At 49.9% G+C, this 18,815-nt stretch overlaps 2 protein-coding genes across 2 annotated transcripts; one reads left to right on the top strand and one right to left on the bottom strand.

The window, feature by feature from the left end:
- Positions 1-1,607: 1,607 nt before the first annotated feature.
- LOC145555112 (DNA replication complex GINS protein PSF1) lies at positions 1,608-4,338 on the bottom strand. The gene is made up of 7 exons (XM_081616477.1): positions 4,205-4,338; positions 3,704-3,768; positions 2,408-2,506; positions 2,246-2,336; positions 2,049-2,165; positions 1,910-1,984; positions 1,608-1,743 (listed from the first exon to the last, which is right to left on the bottom strand). The coding sequence occupies exons 1-7, from the start codon at positions 4,277-4,279 to the stop codon at positions 1,675-1,677; spliced, it is 591 nt and encodes a 196-aa protein (XP_081472603.1). The 5' UTR covers positions 4,280-4,338; the 3' UTR covers positions 1,608-1,674.
- abhd12 (abhydrolase domain containing 12, lysophospholipase) lies at positions 4,321-17,918 on the top strand. The gene is given in 15 exon segments (XM_081616478.1): positions 4,321-4,438; positions 5,739-5,892; positions 7,873-7,994; positions 8,355-8,460; positions 14,476-14,651; positions 14,693-14,737; positions 14,885-14,912; positions 14,914-14,965; positions 14,968-15,014; positions 15,436-15,473; positions 16,291-16,370; positions 16,438-16,520; positions 16,692-16,770; positions 17,440-17,567; positions 17,645-17,918. Coding segments are annotated over 14 exon segments (1,173 nt in total). The 5' UTR covers positions 4,321-4,438; positions 5,739-5,740; the 3' UTR covers positions 17,682-17,918.
- The last annotated feature ends 897 nt before the right edge of the window (positions 17,919-18,815 follow it).

The following is an 18,815-nucleotide window of genomic DNA, read 5'->3' on the forward strand; positions in this document are numbered from 1 at the left end:
ATATTTAAACTTGATAACATTTATTTTCCAACTGTTGGCTCAGCGTCACTGTGTGTAAACTGGTGGGACCCTGACTAAAGATCAGTTTGGCCCCTGACCAGCTGCTGTTCCAACGTTTTGAGTCTAACTGACCCATAAATATCATCAGTTTTAAAGGCTGCATCTGATTTCTTTGGTTCAATACTGATAATTAGCTCAATATTTACTATTTTACTGCTATATCAATATTTGCTGCTCATGAATTTATCATCCAACAGTCCACATCCAGGATGATAGTAGGTTGTTAATGTTTTCTATTAGTTTAGATACTGAAACGTCTCCATGGCAACAGTCTATAGCAATAAGCAAAACACACATGAAGCAATCCAGACTTCTAACATGCTAGTAGCTGCATTTTATTCAGTTTAACTTTAATAAATATGTTTCTCCATATTTGTTACAGCTGTCACCATGTAGCAGTTTGTTATGAGGCAGATAATCTGGAAACAATCATCTCCTCCATCTGCTTCCTGAATTACTGGTTAAAGTGATGCACCGTTCTGACCAAAACAACCAATCAGAACCAGGAGGAGGGTCTTAGCGCTGTCAATCATCCTCATTCACTCACTGCTAAATGTGCTAATGGGGGAGAAACAACTTAGCATTACAGGAAACCGTTTATCTGCCATCATTGGTAGCTATGCTAACTAACCTGAGCATTCACAACAGGCTATGCTAGCTGCAGCATAGGGATGAGCAGCAACATCAGATGGTGATTGACAGCACTAAAACTCTCCTGGCTCTGATTGGTTGTTTCTAACACTGGGAGAAAGCAGAAGAAATATTTTTCACAGATTACCTCATATCATAATGTCACAACATAATGAGTTTTAACAAATATGTGGGAAAAAAAAAATGCAGCTTCAATTTCACCAGGAGAAGACGGGTCAGGAGGGACGTGGGTTAGAGCTTCTGCTGACTGACTCATCTGTTGTTAAGTGGTAAAAGGTACAAGTTAAATATATGAATATGTTGGCAATTTATTTCCTTAATTCATTAAATGCAAGTGAAAAGGAGGCAAACTAGTCTGTAGCTAAGCTAACTATGCTAAATGGTTGATAATCTGTCTACTCACCTCTCAGAGAAAAACTGGGTTACAAATTGACACTTTTTTCTCTCTCTTTGAAAACCTGCCTTTCTAACTTTTCTTGGCAGCATAGCAACAGCCAGTCGGTCGTCTTCTACTGCTGCTGAACAGCTTCAAGCAGGACGAACCATTTCATGCAGATCCGGGGGGTTCAGGGCAAATGCAGATGTGTGTTTTTTGGTCTGGGAGGGGTGACATTTAATTTTTACTGCTAAAATCAATTTTAGTAAACACAATATAATGAATTTTGTAAATGACAGGGCCCCATTTTTTTAAATTACTAAGTTGTGTAGGTCCCCCTGTTGGTCACAGGCCCTTGTCATAACTGTCCCCCCTATAGGCGCCCCAGGCCACCGTACAGGTACTAGGTTTTTACCTCAGAGTGAGACCTCCTGTTCTGGGTTAAAATGAGGCGCTGATGTTCACCTGGATCTGTGAAATCTGCCCGGCAACAGACTTAACTCTCAGTGACGACACAAAGGAAAGAAAAAAACAACTTTATTTGTAAAAAAGCAAACATGGCAGCCGACACCGTCTGTCTCTGGACGTTATGACATCACATGCTCCAGAACGCCCTGGCGAATCAGCTGCTCACATTTCCACCGCGGCAGGAAGTGCTGTGAACAAAAACCACTTCCTGTCAGGATGAGTCAGAACACGGGCCTCCTGTTCAAGCAGCTGCACTCCCCGTACTCCCAGTTACATCCCATTAAAGCACCAGCAGGACCGTCGTCATAGCAACTGTCGTGCTTCTCTCATCACCAACATGGAGTCTGTTCTCACCTGGCTGTTCTTCTTCAGCAGGATCACCGTTCCGTCGTCGATCTCAAACTCACCGTGGTCCTTCAGGCACCTGACCTGGAGGTGCACAGGGAGGTCAGTGGGGCCAGGCTGCAGGTCAGAGGTCAGAGGTCAGACTCACCTGGATGTAGAGGCTCTTTGGAGGCTTCATGTCCTGCGTGACGTCCAGTCCCTCCTGTCCTCCAATGGACCGCATGAAGGAGGCCAGGGACTTTTTATACTGGCCAAACCACTGCACCTGAACACACCACGCACACAGGTGCTCTCAGCCTTCAGGTGAGCCAGCAGAAACCCCCAACAGGAAGTGATGTCACTGACCTCCTCTGCAGACATGTGGAAGCGGACGTTGGCGGGCAGAACGCTGCCGTACTCCCAGCGCAGCGCGCGGATCCTCAGCAGACGGTCGTACCTGCAAACACAGGTCAAAGGTCAGCATCAGAGGTCACAGGACCGGCAGGTCACATGACTGGGCGGAGTTACAGGTAGGCCACGACGCAGCGCTGGTTCCTCAGCAGGCAGCAGTGGCGCAGCTTGATGGAGGGGATGAGGTCAGCGCGGCCGGCGGCCTTCGCCTCCGACCTGCAGAAGACGGAGAGGTCAGGAGGTCAGACGGAGCGCAACCGGTTCTGGTACCAGAGCAACCAGTTCTGGACCGGTACCAGGGAATGGTTCCCTTAAAGGGCCAGTATTATGTTTTATAGCACAATCGGTAACTGTGTCGCCCTCTGCTGTTATATTATTGTTTTTATATCAAATATGACCTAAAAGGAATTTGACTTCCTGTCTTTACGCCTTTTAGCCCTTTAACTCAGTGGTTCCCAAACTACGGCCCGCGGGCCGCATCCGGCCCGCCTCCACATTTGGTCCGGCCCTCTAAACAATACCAGAGAGCATCAGATTTTTTTTTCATATGCCGTATTTTCCGGACCGGATCCGCTTGGAACCATGCGGCTTATATGTGGATTTTCCTTCCACCACCAGGGGGCTCTTTACCAGGAAGTGAACCATTGGAAGTCAAAATGGGAAATTAAAGAAGAAAGCGCCCATTAAAACGGAATTAAGTTTTAATAGGGAATAGATGAATGTTGTTGATCAGTTAAATAGCATTGAGGGGAAAAAGAAGATTTGTTGTTTTTTAAATAATACTGGGATCATTATGAGAATTTGAGGATCCAGCAGGTGGCAGTAGAGCAACAATATGGATGAAAGCTGCTGTTGAAATCTAAAGAAGAAGAAATCACGTTAACCAGTTTTCGTTTTCTTTCTAACTATGAATCAGTTCTGTGTTGTGTTTCACTGTAAAAATGTAAATGTTAAATAAAGAGTAAAAAAAACAGACATTCATCTATCTACCTGAGACAAATAGAAAAGAAGAAGAAAAAATAAAGAAAAGCAAAGACGTCTTTGCCAGAGCAAATCTGATGTGTTCCTCCTGTGTAGAGTTTTATAGTAAAGGCGTATTATAATTTATTCAATGAGGCGTATCTCTGCTCATCCAACCAGCAGCTGTCTCTCTGACCCTCTTTAAAGTTAGAAACTTCCTGCAATTTGTTTCCCAGATCAAACACCATTTGTCTCCATTATCTAAACACAGTGGAAGCTGGAGCTTCTGATTGTTTCCCACTCAGACAAACAGCAGATCAAAGATCTGAGCAAACCATCTGCTGTAACCAGAGGCAACATAAAGGTCAATAGGTTATTAATCTGAAAACTACAATTAGGCTATTTCAATCGTATTAATATTTAAAACTAGCATGTGTTAAATGTATTACTCACACATCAGCCTGGTTCTGCTCGTACAGAGCCTCCATCTCCTGCAGAACCTGCCGCAGTCCGTCCTCCTGGAACCGATCAATCCATCATTCATCCTCATATTTATGAAACTGATCAATCAGGTGATGGATCCGCCGATCAACTCTTAAACCGATAAACTGCTTCAGCAGCTCCGTTTCAGTTAGAAACCTGATGCTGGGTGTATTGTGGAGCGCAGGGGTTCAGCACAACCCACAAATGGAGGCCTTAGTCCTCGATGCGGCCGTCGCAGGTTCGATTCCCGACCTGGTGACCTTTGCTGCATGTCCTCCTTTCTCTCATGACCCTTTCCTGTCAATTCACTATGAATTGAAGGCCATGGAGCCTTTATTTTAAATAATCTGATATTAAAAACGTTACCGTGCTCATTGTTTTGATAACATTACTATTATACCAGCTGAAATCCGCGGTCAAACCGGAAGGTTTCTGGGCGGAGTTCCAGCTGGATCCACCCGGGATACTCACGTTGAAGGCGGGCAGCTGGCCGTCGCTCACCCGGTGCAGCTCCCGGATCAGCTCGATGGCTTTTTCACAGAACATCCTGGAGCTCAGAACCGGCTGACTGACCCGGAGAGCCGAGAAGCAGCTTCGCGGTAAAATGCTTTGTTGTGGTCACATGACTCGGTGACGTAATTCTCCGGAAGCCGCGGAGGGACAAATGGAAGCGATGTGGTGAAACAGGCCAGTGACGTTTACCGGGTAGGATTCCTAATTTATCGGGGATTTATTGATGATTTACGGACGTTTTGTTGTTGTTGCTGATGTTTCTCAATGAAAAAAATCAGTTTAGCTCCGAGATCAATCACTTCACCTGCGTCAGTACTTCCGGTTCACGGCACGTTAAAACCAATTCAAATTCGATCAAATCTTGTTTCAGTTCATAAATTAAACCTCGTTCAGCCGAACCCAACAGAACCAACCGGTTTGAGGTTCGTTATGAACGTTTTACTGGTCCGTCACGTGATCACCTGTTTCAGGAAGCGGGTCAACAAACTGAACCTGTGGACCAGGTGTGATTCACCATGGCAACGGGAGGAAATGTGAAGGCCGAATGGGCCAAAACAATTAGAAATGGTACTGAAGAAAATCAAAACATGTGAAACAATAAAAGCAACAAAGTTAGAGTCTTAAAGCTGAAACATAAATTTTATTTGCTCCTGATTGGTCGGCTTTATGGTGGCGAGCAGCTGCTCTTTGAGCTGTGAACACTGGGGGGAGCTGCTGAGTCAGCCTGGAGACTGCATCTCTGAAGGTCAAAGTTCAGCGGACAGCTGACCTCCTGTTGACCCGCAGGAGTTCTGGGTGATGAACAGGTTTTATTTTACTTCCTGCTTTATCAGCGTCTAGCCGAGATTTAATCATATTTACATTATAACATGCTTTTAATCTGAAAACCTACCTGCTGTATTTACAGCCTCAGAGAGGCGTTCAGGGACACACGGTAAAACAGAAACCTTCTGGCTGTTTCAGGATAACAACAGGAACCGTCTGAGGAAGATCTGGAGTCGCTTTGTTCTCTGAAGGTGTCATGAAGATTTTAACAGGAAATAAACTTTATAAAAACAGTTTAAATATTTCTGACGCAAACTGTTTAAACGCGTCACATATCATTTATTTATCTTATTTATTAAATTACATTCATGTTTCATATCTTAATTTGTTTCAATGAGCGTTAAATTCACTAAAATTTCCGAGTTGTGCATGAACGCAGCGCTGGTTTTGTTTTGGAAGCCGTTGTTCCGACGCTTCCCCAGGGACCGTGGAGGCAACACCGCTTTGACCACGTGGTCTGCAGTCTGCCTCCTGATTGGCTGCGGCAGCTTCGGCACTGATCAGCTGTGCTCTGCGGATGTCAGTGCGGTTCCAGCGGGCGCTCGGTCTGACTCCCGCCGCCTCTCAGCGCTCCCACGCCGGCCAGAACGAGGACTCCTCACCTCGGACCGGCCCCGCTTTCGGTCACCTTCCCCCGGGTAACGAGCCGTCTCTCTGCCGCTTCCAGTGATGCGGAGGCGGAGCTCCCTGACCGCGGAGAAGGACAGCGACCCGGAGCTGAAGCAGCGACCCGGCAGAGCGGCGGCGCATCCGGCGACCCGAGGCCGACAGGGCCCGGGAGAGGAGCCGGGGATGGGGATGGGGAAGAGACCGTTCAGGAGGTGGGCACCGGGGAAACAGGTGGGGGAGGGGAGTTTAAGTAAAATGGTGAAAAATATAAACTGAATAATTAAATAAAAAGATTAAAATCTTTAAGGTTTTAAAGTTTGGGTGGGACGTCAGAGGACAAAGAGACTGTCTCTGACAAAGAGACTGGACAGACTGGTTCCAGTGAGACTGTTGAGCTGGTTGGACTGGATTTAGAGACACCAGAGGACATTGAGAGACACCAGGGGACATTTAGAGACAGGTGGACATTTAGAGACACCAGAGGACATTTAGAGACACCAGAGGACATTTGGGGACATTTAGAGACACCAGAGGACATTTGGGGACATTTAGAGACACCAGAGGACATTGAGAGACACCAGAGGACATTGAGAGACACCAGAGGACGTTTAGAGACACCAGGGGACATTGAGAGACACTAGAGGACATTTAGAGACACCAGAGGACGTTTAGAGACACCAGGGGACATTGAGAGACACTAGAGGACATTTAGAGACACCAGAGGACATTGAGAGACACTAGAGGACGTTTAGAGACACCAGGGGACGTTTAGAGACAGGAGGACATGTTTCTAAGTCTTGATGTTGACACTGAGCGCGCTCAGACCAAAGATGCGGTTCTGAGCTGATTTGGACCATCTGGACCGGGCCTGCCGGTTCTGTCCAGACGGAGCTGTGACCTCAGCGGCTCAGGAGGTCACGTGATCTTCCTCCTCCTCCTCTTCCTCCTGAAGCTGATCTCAGGTCAGACCAGGACACTGCAGAACCTTCTGGATGAACCTGACCCGGTTCTGGTTGGTTCTGCTCAGTGGAGCCGGGCCCGGGCTGCTCAGGTCCAGATGTTCTGACCCGGTGCAGGAAGTGAAACTGAGAGCAGCAGCTTCACCTTCACTGGGACAGGAAGTGACCTCAGAGCAGAACAGGAAGTCTGGAGTCTGACTCGGCGTCATGTGACCGCTTGGCCCCGCCCCCTGCCGGGAACCCCCAGTCCAGAACCAACTAGAAGGTTCTGATGTGGACGGGTCAGGCCCGGTTCTGATATCCTCTGGTTGAAGACGGACCAGAACCTCCAGAACCTTTAACCTCAGTAAGATGCAGCCGGGTTCTGGTGGCCGAGGGTCTTCATCCAACCAGAACCTTCCATCAGCTGTGACCCAGTAAATCCCCCTCATTGTTCTGGAGTCCGTCAGAACCGGTTCTGACTGGTATCAGTCGGGCAGCAGGGATCAGAACCTGTGTGGTTCTGTTTGGACCTGATGAAACATTCAGCTGCTGGCCGGCTCGGCTTACTGGTTCTGTTTACCAGGTCAGACGGGTCGGGCCCAGTACTGGTTCTGATGCAAACTCCTTCCTGCTCAGGTGACCTGATGTTGGATCCGAACAGAACCGCTGGGTTCTGTTCGGTCCAGAAACTCTTTCTGGACCGACCAGATGTTTTAGCATTGATGTCGTCATCATGATCCTCCCACTGGACCGGTCCAGAACCAGACCCGGTCCAGAACCAGACCCAGTCCAGAACCAGACCCGGTCCAGAACCAGACCCAGTCCAGAACCAGACCCGGTCCAGAACCAGACCAGAACCAGACCCGGTCCAGAACCAGACCCAGTCCAGTACCAGACCCGGTCCAGAACCAGACCCGGTCCAGAACCAGACCCAGTCCAGAACCAGTCCAGAACCAGACCCGGTCCAGAACCAGACCCGGTCCAGAACCAGACCCGGTCCTCCTCAGCACCATCCTGCTGATCTTTCTGTCTTCCTCCATGAATTATTGATCTGTTCTGAGCGCGCTCAGTCTGGGTCGGGTTTCACCGGGTCGCTCCATCAGAACCATCTGAGCCGGCTGGCCTGAGACAAAGATTGTGTCTGAGGAGAGATGCTCCACTCTGTCCGGCTGCATCTGTGTGCTGAGCAGTGATTGGCTGAGGCTGGACGCGTCCTGATTGGTCGGCTGATGTTGGCTGTTCTCTCCTCAGGCTGGGGCTTCTGGGAAAGATAAAGAGGATGATGATGGTGCTGCTCGTTGTCTACGTCTCCATCCCCTTCATCATCAAGCTCTTCCCCTCCATCCAGGCCAAACTCGTCTTCCTCAACTTCGGTGAGTTTCGGTTGGACTTGAACTGAGCTCCGATTGGCCGGTTCCAGGCTGCATGGCAGCCAACAGGGGGCGATGTGGGACAGATGTCTGGATCAGCATGAAGCCGCGTTCCATTTAGTGGAAGCTTTACCCAGCATGCACTGCTCCAGGATGGGGCGCGGCCTTCATCGATGCTGCTGTTCATCCATCTGGTGAACTGCTTCCCGTTTCCTGTGTTGCCTTCAGGCAACGTGGGACATCAGAGTTCTGCAGCTTCAGCTGAGCAGAACCAATCAGAACCTGCTTCTCATAACGCAGAACAAACGGACCAATGGCGAGCTGCAGAGACGTCATGTGACCTGCCTGTGCTTTTTGTTCCAGTCAGGGTGCCGTACTTCATCGACCTGAAGCGACCTCTGGATCAGGGGCTGAACCACACGCACAACCTGTACCTGGAGCCGGAGGCGGGCCTGAAGATCGGAGTCTGGTACCAGAACCACACAGAACCACACAGAACCACACAGAACCTACAGAACCACACAGAACTGCTCAGAACCTACAGATTTGATCAGTTTTTAAATCAGAGAAATCTAAACTGAGTTGATATAAATTATATATATTATTATTATTATTATTATTATTATTATTATTATTATTATAATATAAAGTTGCTTCTCTGGAAAATCAGTTTAATTAAATTAAAAACCTGCTGAAAGTAAAAACAGTAAAAATAAGAATAAAATGATGCGGTGATGTCACAGTGTGTAAATATTCAGATTTAAAATATAAATACTGAATATTCTGTTGCACAATTAAACAAAACAGTCAATGTAGATGAAAGTTTTTAAAAGTCAATAAATTTTCTACCTATTTTATAATTTGTGTCAAAGTTAATTTATAGGTTTTTATCTAAATTCACAGATGTTCAAATTGGCCTAAAAAGCTTCTTACAGTTTAATAAATCTGACATGTCGTAGCAGGAACCCGACCTGGGTTCTGTTCTCACCTGAACAATGTCTTTAGGATTTGATTAGGCCGCTGACTGACCGTTTCTGCCAGGAACATATTAACGTGACGCTGAGAGATGAAGCTCCACCTGATGATGACGACGGGACGTTTTCAGATACTTCCTGGATCTGAGCTTGGATTCAGAAATCTGCTTTTAGTTTATAGTTTCAGTTTGTGTCTACAGGAGACGTCCCAGTTGGTCCCAGTTGGTCTCCAAATGGTCACCAGTTGGTCTCGAAATGGTCTCCAGTTGGTCCCAGTTGGTCTCCAAATGGTCTCCAGTTGGTCCCAGTTGGTCTCCAAATGGTCTCCAGTTGGTCCCAGTTGGTCTCCAAATGGTCACCAGTTGGTCTCCAAATGGTCTCCAGTTGGTCCCCAGTTGGTCTCCAAATGGTCACCAGTTGGTCTCCAAATGGTCTCCAGTTGGTCTCCAGTTGGTCCCCAGTTGGTCCCCAGTTGGTCTCCAGTTGGTCCCAGTTGGTCTCCAAATGGTCACCAGTTGGTCTCCAAATGGTCACCAGTTGGTCTCCAAATGGTCTCCAGTTGGTCTCCAGTTGGTCCCCAGTTGGTCCCCAGTTGGTCTCCAGTTGGTCCCAGTTGGTCTCCAAATGGTCTCCAGTTGGTCTCCAAATGGTCACCAGTTGGTCTCCAAATGGTCACCAGTTGGTCTCCAAATGGTCTCCAGTTGGTCCCAGTTGGTCTCCAAATGGTCTCCAGTTGGTCCCAGTTGGTCTCCAAATGGTCTCCAGTTGGTCCCAGTTGGTCTCCAAATGGTCACCAGTTGGTCTCGAAATGGTCTCCAGTTGGTCCCCAGTTGGTCTCCAAATGGTCACCAGTTGGTCTCCAAATGGTCTCCAGTTGGTCTCCAGTTGGTCCCCAGTTGGTCCCCAGTTGGTCTCCAGTTGGTCCCAGTTGGTCTCCAAATGGTCTCCAGTTGGTCTCCAAATGGTCACCAGTTGGTCTCCAAATGGTCACCAGTTGGTCTCCAAATGGTCTCCAGTTGGTCTCCAGTTGGTCCCCAGTTGGTCCCCAGTTGGTCTCCAGTTGGTCCCAGTTGGTCTCCAAATGGTCTCCAGTTGGTCTCCAAATGGTCACCAGTTGGTCTCCAAATGGTCACCAGTTGGTCTCCAGTTGGTCCCAGTTGGTCTCCAAATGGTCACCAGTTGATCCCAGTTGGTCACCAGTTGGTCCCAGTTGGTCACCAGTTGGTCTCCAAATGTTCACCAGTTGATCCCAGTTGGTCACCAGTTGATCCCAGTTGGTCACCAGTTGGTCTCCAAATGGTCTCCAGTTGATCCCAGTTGGTCTCCAAATGGTCTTCAGTTGGTCCCAGTTGGTCTCCAAATGGTCACCAGTTGGTCCCAGTTGGTCTCCAAATGGTCACCAGTTGGTCTCGAAATGGTTTCCAGTTGGTCTCCAAATGGTCTCCAGTTGGTCCCAGTTGGTCTCCAAATGGTCTCCAGTTGGTCTCCAAATGGTCACCAGTTGGTCTCGAAATGGTCTCCAGTTGGTCCCAGTTGGTCTCCAAATGGTCTCCAGTTGGTCTCCAAATGGTCACCAGTTGGTCTCCAAATGGTCTCCAGTTGGTCCCCAGTTGGTCTCCAAATGGTCACCAGTTGGTCTCCAAATGGTCTCCAGTTGGTCTCCAGTTGGTCCCCAGTTGGTCCCCAGTTGGTCTCCAGTTGGTCCCAGTTGGTCTCCAAATGGTCTCCAGTTGGTCTCCAAATGGTCACCAGTTGGTCTCCAAATGGTCACCAGTTGGTCTCCATATGGTCTCCAGTTGTCCCAGTTGGTCTCAGTTGTTCCCCAGTTGGGCGCCAAATGGTCCCCAGTTGGTCTCCAAATGGTCTCCAGTTGGTCTCCAGTTGGTCCCCAGTTGGTCCCCAGTTGGTCTCCAGTTGGTCCCAGTTGGTCTCCAAATGGTCTCCAGTTGGTCTCCAAATGGTCACCAGTTGGTCTCCAAATGGTCACCAGTTGGTCTCCAGTTGGTCCCAGTTGGTCTCCAAATGGTCACCAGTTGATCCCAGTTGGTCACCAGTTGGTCCCAGTTGGTCACCAGTTGGTCTCCAAATGTTCACCAGTTGATCCCAGTTGGTCACCAGTTGATCCCAACTGGTCCCAGTTGGTCACCAGTTGGTCTCCAAATGGTCTCCAGTTGATCCCAGTTGGTCTCCAAATGGTCTTCAGTTGGTCCCAGTTGCTCTCCAAATGGTCACCAGTTGATCCTAGTTGGTCTCCAAATGGTCACCAGTTGGTCCCAGTTGGTCACCAGTTGATCCCAACTGGTCCCAGTTGGTCACCAGTTGGTCTCCAAATGATCTCCAGTTGGTCTCCAAATGGTCTCCAGTTGGTCACCAGTTGATCCCAGTTGGTCTCCAAATGGTCTCCAGTTGGTCCCCAGTTGGTCTCCAAATGGTCTTCAGTTGGTCCCAGTTGGTCTCCAAATGGTCACCAGTTGATCCCAGTTGGTCACCAGTTGGTCCCAGTTGGTCTCCAAATGGTCACCAGTTGATCCCAGTTGGTCCCAGTTGGTCACCAGTTGGTCACCAGTTGGTCCCAGTTGGTCACCAGTTGGTCTCCAAATGTTCACCAGTTGATCCCAGTTGGTCACCAGTTGATCCCAACTGGTCCCAGTTGGTCACCAGTTGGTCCCAGTTGGTCACCAGTTGGTCTCCGAATGTTCACCAGTTGATCCCAGTTGATCCCAACTGGTCCCAGTTGGTCCCCAGTTGGTCACCAGTTGGTCCCAGTTGGTCTCCAAATGTTCACCAGTTGATCCCAGTTGGTCACCAGTTGATCCCAACTAGTCCCAGTTGGTCACCAGTTGGTCACCAGTTGGTCTCCAAATGTTCACCAGTTGATCCCAGTTGGTCACCAGTTGATCCCAACTAGTCCCAGTTGATCCCAGTTGGTCACCAGTTGATCCCAACTAGTCCCAGTTGGTCACCAGTTGGTCACCAGTTGGTCACCAGTTGGTCTCCAAATGGTCACCAGTTGATCCCAGTTGGTCACCAGTTGATCCCAACTGGTCCCAGTTGGTCCCCAGTTGGTCACCAGTTGGTCCCAGTTGGTCCCAGTTGGTCACCAGTTGGTCACCAGTTGGTCACCAGTTGGTCCCAGTTGATCCAGTTGGTCACCAGTTGGTCCCAGTTGGTCACCAGTTGGTCTCCAAATGGTCACCAGTTGATCCCAGTTGGTCACCAGTTGATCCCAACTGGTCCCAGTTGGTCCCCAGTTGGTCACCAGTTGGTCCCAGTTGGTCCAGTTGGTCACCAGTTGGTCACCAGTTGGTCTCCAAATGTTCACCAGTTGATCCCAGTTGGTCACCAGTTGGTCCCCAGTTGATCCCAGTTGGTCACCAGTTGGTCACCAGTTGGTCACCAGTTGGTCCCAGTTGGTCACCAGTTGGTCACCAGTTGTCACCAGTTGATCCCAGTTGGTCACCAGTTGATCCCAACTGGTCCCAGTTGGTCACCAGTTGGTCCCAGTTGGTCACCAGTTGGTCTCCAAATGTTCACCAGTTGATCCCAGTTGGTCACCAGTTGATCCCAACTGGTCCCAGTTGGTCCCCAGTTGGTCCCAGTTGGTCACCAGTTGGTCTCCAAATGTTCACCAGTTGATCCCAGTTGGTCACCAGTTGATCCCAACTGGTCCCAGTTGGTCACCAGTTGATCCCAGTTGGTCACCAGTTGATCCCAACTGGTCCCAGTTGATCCCAACTGGTCCCAGTTGATCCCAGTTGGTCACCAGTTGGTCACGAGTTGGTCCCAGTTGGTCACCAGTTGGTCCCAGTTGGTCACCAGTTGGTCTCCAAATGGTCACCAGTTGATCCCAGTTGGTCACCAGTTGATCCCAACTGGTCCCAGTTGGTCACCAGTTGGTCTCCAAATGATCTCCAGTTGGTCTCCAAATGGTCTCCAGTTGGTCACCAGTTGATCCCAGTTGGTCTCCAAATGGTCTCCAGTTGGTCCCCAGTTGGTCTCCAAATGGTCTTCAGTTGGTCCCAGTTGGTCTCCAAATGGTCACCAGTTGGTCCCAGTTGGTCACCAGTTGGTCACCAGTTGGTCTCCACATGGTCACCAGTTGATCCCAGTTGGTCCCAGTTGGTCACCAGTTGGTCACCAGTTGGTCCCCAGTTGGTCACCAGTTGGTCTCCAAATGTTCACCAGTTGATCCCAGTTGGTCACCAGTTGATCCCAACTGGTCCCAGTTGGTCACCAGTTTCCCAGTTGGTCACCAGTTGGTCTCCAAATGTTCACCAGTTGATCCCAGTTGATCCCAACTGGTCCCAGTTGGTCCCCAGTTGGTCACCAGTTGGTCCCAGTTGGTCTCCAAATGTTCACCAGTTGATCCCAGTTGGTCACCAGTTGATCCCAACTAGTCCCAGTTGGTCACCAGTTGGTCACCAGTTGGTCTCCAAATGTTCACCAGTTGATCCCAGTTGGTCACCAGTTGATCCCAACTAGTCCCAGTTGATCCCAGTTGGTCACCAGTTGATCCCAACTAGTCCCAGTTGGTCACCAGTTGGTCACCAGTTGGTCACCAGTTGGTCTCCAAATGGTCACCAGTTGATCCCAGTTGGTCACCAGTTGATCCCAACTGGTCCCAGTTGGTCCCCAGTTGGTCACCAGTTGGTCCCAGTTGGTCCCAGTTGGTCACCAGTTGGTCACCAGTTGGTCCCAGTTGGTCACCAGTTGGTCACCAGTTGGTCCCAGTTGATCCCAGTTGGTCACCAGTTGGTCCCAGTTGGTCACCAGTTGGTCTCCAAATGGTCACCAGTTGATCCCAGTTGGTCACCAGTTGATCCCAACTGGTCCCAGTTGGTCCCAGTTGGTCACCAGTTGGTCCCAGTTGGTCCCAGTTGGTCACCAGTTGGTCACCAGTTGGTCTCCAAATGTTCACCAGTTGATCCCAGTTGGTCACCAGTTGGTCCCCAGTTGATCCCAGTTGGTCACCAGTTGGTCACCAGTTGGTCACCAGTTGGTCCCCAGTTGGTCACCAGTTGGTCACCAGTTGGTCACCAGTTGATCCCAGTTGGTCACCTGTTGATCCCAACTGGTCCCAGTTGGTCACCAGTTGGTCTCAGTTGGTCACCAGTTGGTCTCCAAATGTTCACCAGTTGATCCCAGTTGGTCACCAGTTGATCCCAACTGGTCCCAGTTGGTCCCCAGTTGGTCCCAGTTGGTCACCAGTTGGTCTCCAAATGTTCACCAGTTGATCCCAGTTGGTCACCAGTTGATCCCAACTGGTCCCAGTTGGTCACCAGTTGATCCCAGTTGGTCACCAGTTGATCCCAACTGGTCCCAGTTGATCCCAACTGGTCCCAGTTGATCCCAACTGGTCCCAGTTGGTCACCAGTTGATCCCAGTTGGTCACCAGTTGATCCCAACTGGTCCCAGTTGGTCCCCAGTCGGTCTCCAGTTTTTCCAAAAGTTGATCTCTAGTTGGTCTTTGACTAGGCCAGTGTCCTGACTGAAGCCATCTGGTGTTTCAGGCACACGGTTCCCGCTCAGATGTGGAGAGACGCTCAGGGCAAAGATGGCGACTGGTTCCGCTCCACCTTTAGCTCTGCCCACCCCGTCATCCTCTATCTCCATGGCAACGCAGGGACCAGAGGCGGCGACCACCGGGTGCAGCTGTACGGATGAAAGACTGAACGGCTCCTGATTGGCTGAGAGGAAACCACCTGACCCCTGTCTGTCTTCCTTCAGGTCCTCAGTTCACTGGATACCATGTGGTGACCTTCGACTACAGAGGTCAGAGGTCACAGCACGGCGGACAGGAAGCACACTGAGCGCCATTGAGTCTGACAGTTGTTGTGTGTGTGTGTGTGTGTGTGTGTGTGGTGTGTGTGTGTGTGTGTGTGTGTGTGTTGTGTGTGTGTGTGTGGTGTGACCGACCAGGGTGGGGCGACTCAGACGGATCACCATCAGAGAGGGATGACATCAGACGCTCTTTTCATGTATGATTGGCTGAGACAGAGGATGGAGAAACTGTGCCGCTCTACATCTGGGGCCACTCTCTGGGAACCGGGTAACACACACACACACCTACACACACACCTACACAACTACACACACACACCTACAACCACACACACACCTACACACCACACACACACCTACACACACACACACACCTACACACACACACACCCACACACACACACACACACACACACACCTACACACACACCTACACACACACACACACACACACACACACACACACACACCAGGATATAAAAACCAGGTTCACACACTGTGCTGGTCCAGCTGGACCAGTTCTGATTGGTTCTGATTCTGGTTCCGGGATGAACTTCCTGCTTCCAGCTGTTGGCTCCGCCCATGTGATCAAACCTAACCAATCAGAGCAGGGGGCGTGTCCTGCTGGTCCTCACAGAGACTGTAAACCTGATGAGTTCAAGGACCTAAATCTGAACTTTCTGTTTCAGAGTCGCAACGAACCTGGTGAGACGGCTGTCTGAGCGAGGTGAGACACACACACACACAGAGACACACACACACAGAGACACACATACAGAGACACAAACAACAAACACTACAGAGAACACACACACACCGAAACCACACACACACAGAGACACACACCAGAGACAACACACAAGACAACACCCCACAGAGACACACACACACACACACAACACCCTGAACACACACACAGAGACACACACACACACACACACCCTGAACACCACACCCGACTCACACACACACCAGAGACACACACACACACAGAGACACACACACACAGAGACACACACACACCAGAGACACACACACACCACCCCTGAAACACACACACAGAGACACACACACACACACACACCCTGAAACACACACCCCGACTCACACACCACACAGAACACACACACCCACAGAGACACACCACCACACCACAGACACACACACAACACAGAGACACACACACACGAGACACACACACACCACTGACACACACACACACACACAAGACCACACCACCACACACCCAACACCACACACCCAGAAACACACACACACGACACACCAAAACACCAGCCACCAGAACACACACACAAGAAACACACACCCTGAAACACACACACACACACACCCACAGAAACACACCCAGAAACACACACACAGAGACACACACACCCAGACTCACACACACACACACCCAGAAACACACACACAGAGACACACACACCCTGAAACACACACACACACACACACCCTGAAACACACACACCCAGACTCACACACACACACCCGCTCTCTGTGACGCCGTCTTCCTGTCTGAACAGGAAGTCCTCCTGACGCTCTCATCCTGGAGTCTCCGTTCACCAACATCAGAGAGGAGGCCAGGAGCCACCCGTTCTCCATGGTAACCACAGGCCCCGCCCCCTGGGCTCCGGGGCCCAGCAGGTGGTCTCAGTGTGTGTGTGTTTCAGGTGTACCGCTTCCTGCCCGGCTTCGACTGGTTCTTTCTGGACTCCATCACCGCCAACAACATCCGCTTCGCCAGCGACGAGAAGTAGGTTCTGACCCGGTTAGCCGGTTCTGGAGCTTTGTCTGTGTCTGAATGCTTGAGCGGCTCCAGAACCTGTGGGTCGGGTCCGGTCGGACCGATCCGGTTCGGTTCAGCGGCGGCCCCTGATGGCGGCCGCAGGAAGTGCTGGTTGTCATGGTTACTGTCTGGTTTCAGTGTGGACCACATTTCCTGTCCGGTTCTGATTCTACACGCCGAGGACGACGGAGTGGTACCGTTCCATCTGGGCAAAAAGGTACGAGGTCCAAATAGGTCAGAACTTCACAGGCTGGAACTCTGACCAGATGATTTGGTTAGGACGTTTACGGAGAAATGATCAGGTAGAAAGTTTAGGAACTGGAATGATCTGCAGTTCCTCTGAACAGTTCCTCTGAACTGTTCCTCTGAACAGTGAACAGTTCCTCTGAACAGTGAACAGTTCCTCTGAACAGTGAACAGTTCCTCTGAACAGTGAACAGTTCTGAACAGTGAACAGTTCCTCTGAACAGTGAACAGTTCCTCTGAACAGTTCCTCTGAACAGTGAACAGTTCCTCTGAACAGTTCCTCTGAACAGTGAACAGTTCCTCTGAACAGTTCCTCTGAACAGTGAACAGTTCCTCTGAACAGTGAACAGTTCCTCTGAACAGTGAACAGTTCCTCTGAACAGTTCCTCTGAACAGTGAACAGTTCCTCTGAACAGTGAACAGTTCCTCTGAACAGTGAACAGTTCCTCTGAACAGTGAACAGTTCCTGTGAACAGCTCCTCTGAACAGTGAACAGTTCCTCTGAACAGTGAACAGTTCCTCTGAACAGTTCCTCTGAACAGCTCCTCTGAACAGTGAACAGTTCCTCTGAACAGTGAACAGTTCCTCTGAACAGTGAACAGTGAACAGTTCCTCTGAACAGTTCCTCTGCGCCCTGCAGCTCTACAGTCTGGCGTCTCGCTCCAGCAGCCTCGGTGGCCGTAAGGTTCAGTTCGTGGCGTTCCCAGCGGCTCTCGCCTTCAGACACAAGTTCATCTACAGGAGCCCGGAGCTGCCAAACATCCTCAGGTAGGTTCTGATCCCATCCCGAGGGTTTGACTGGACCCGGATTCTGTTTGGTTCTGACCCGTTCTGATTGGTTCCAGTGACTTCCTGGGAGCGGCTCACCCCGCCGTGGCGTGACGGCGGCTCGTCCTCATGGTCTGAACATTCCTGTTAGCATTCCCAACATCCCCGCTGACGGTACGCCTACCACGGTTACCACGGCTACCACGGTTACCATGGTTACCACGGTGACCGTGTCCCGTGGGCTGCAGAGCGGAGGTTTTGTTTCTCCTGCATGGTTCGTTCCTCCTCACCATCGGCAGGAAACTGTTTCCTGTTCTGACTTGAAATATGAATTAAATCTGGTTTTATGTAGCTGAGCCTCCTTCACTGACCTCTGGGTGGTTCTGGTTCTGGTTGAACCGGACCTCATCACTCCTCCAGAACCTCCAGATGTTCAGCAGATTCTCTCCTCTCAACAGTTCTGGTTCTGCAGGATTGAAGAAGCCGGTCCGGTTCTGGTACCGATTGCGCAGCAGCAGGAAACAGGAAGTGATGTCACTCTTCCTGAATGTAGCTAACCTGAACCCGACTGGTGCTGGTCTTCAACTGTTTCTGACCAGGGGTGTGCATGCTTATGCTAATCCACCTATAGTGGAGCTAACTGTTAGCTTAGCATTTATCCTTTATGCTAACTTTGACAGCATTTAGCCCTCTTAGTTTCCCTTAAATGAATTATTCATTAATTTACTGTTTTGGTATCAGCTGCTAAAAATTCTTCCAGTAGTTAGACGGGTATATTCGTGCTCTTATTTTGAAGGGATTGACACAGTTCTGTTTCCTTATCTCACATAGCAAACAGGAAGTAAACAAAAGAACAAATCAAGAATACAATCAGGATGTTTAACAAATACGCTAGCTACTAGCATTTTAGCTTCTGCTAAACGCCATATTGACGCAGCGAACTAATGTTCATGACTGCTGCTTCAGGATTAGCGCAGCTAGCTTTTTAGCTAGCAGTCCCACCACTGGTTTGGTGCGTTGGCCTTGACAACCTGACGGTTCTTCATGCTGAAGCTCAGAACTTTTTCTGATTTGGTCCCAAACGGACTGAAGGTTCTAAGCTGTCTGCTGGTACTGGTTCTGCTTGGGAACTGGCAGAACCAGTGAACCTGTAAAACCTGACCAGAACCAGTCAGATTTCATGACAGGTTCATGAGTCCAGAACCTGTGGAGGCTCTGGACCTCAGTTTGACCCCAGATTCTGGAGTC

The sequence above is a fragment of the Poecilia reticulata genome, chromosome 15, assembly GCF_904066995.2.
Source record: "Poecilia reticulata chromosome 15, P_reticulata-male-v2, whole genome shotgun sequence".
NCBI lineage: Eukaryota > Metazoa > Chordata > Actinopteri > Cyprinodontiformes > Poeciliidae > Poecilia > Poecilia reticulata.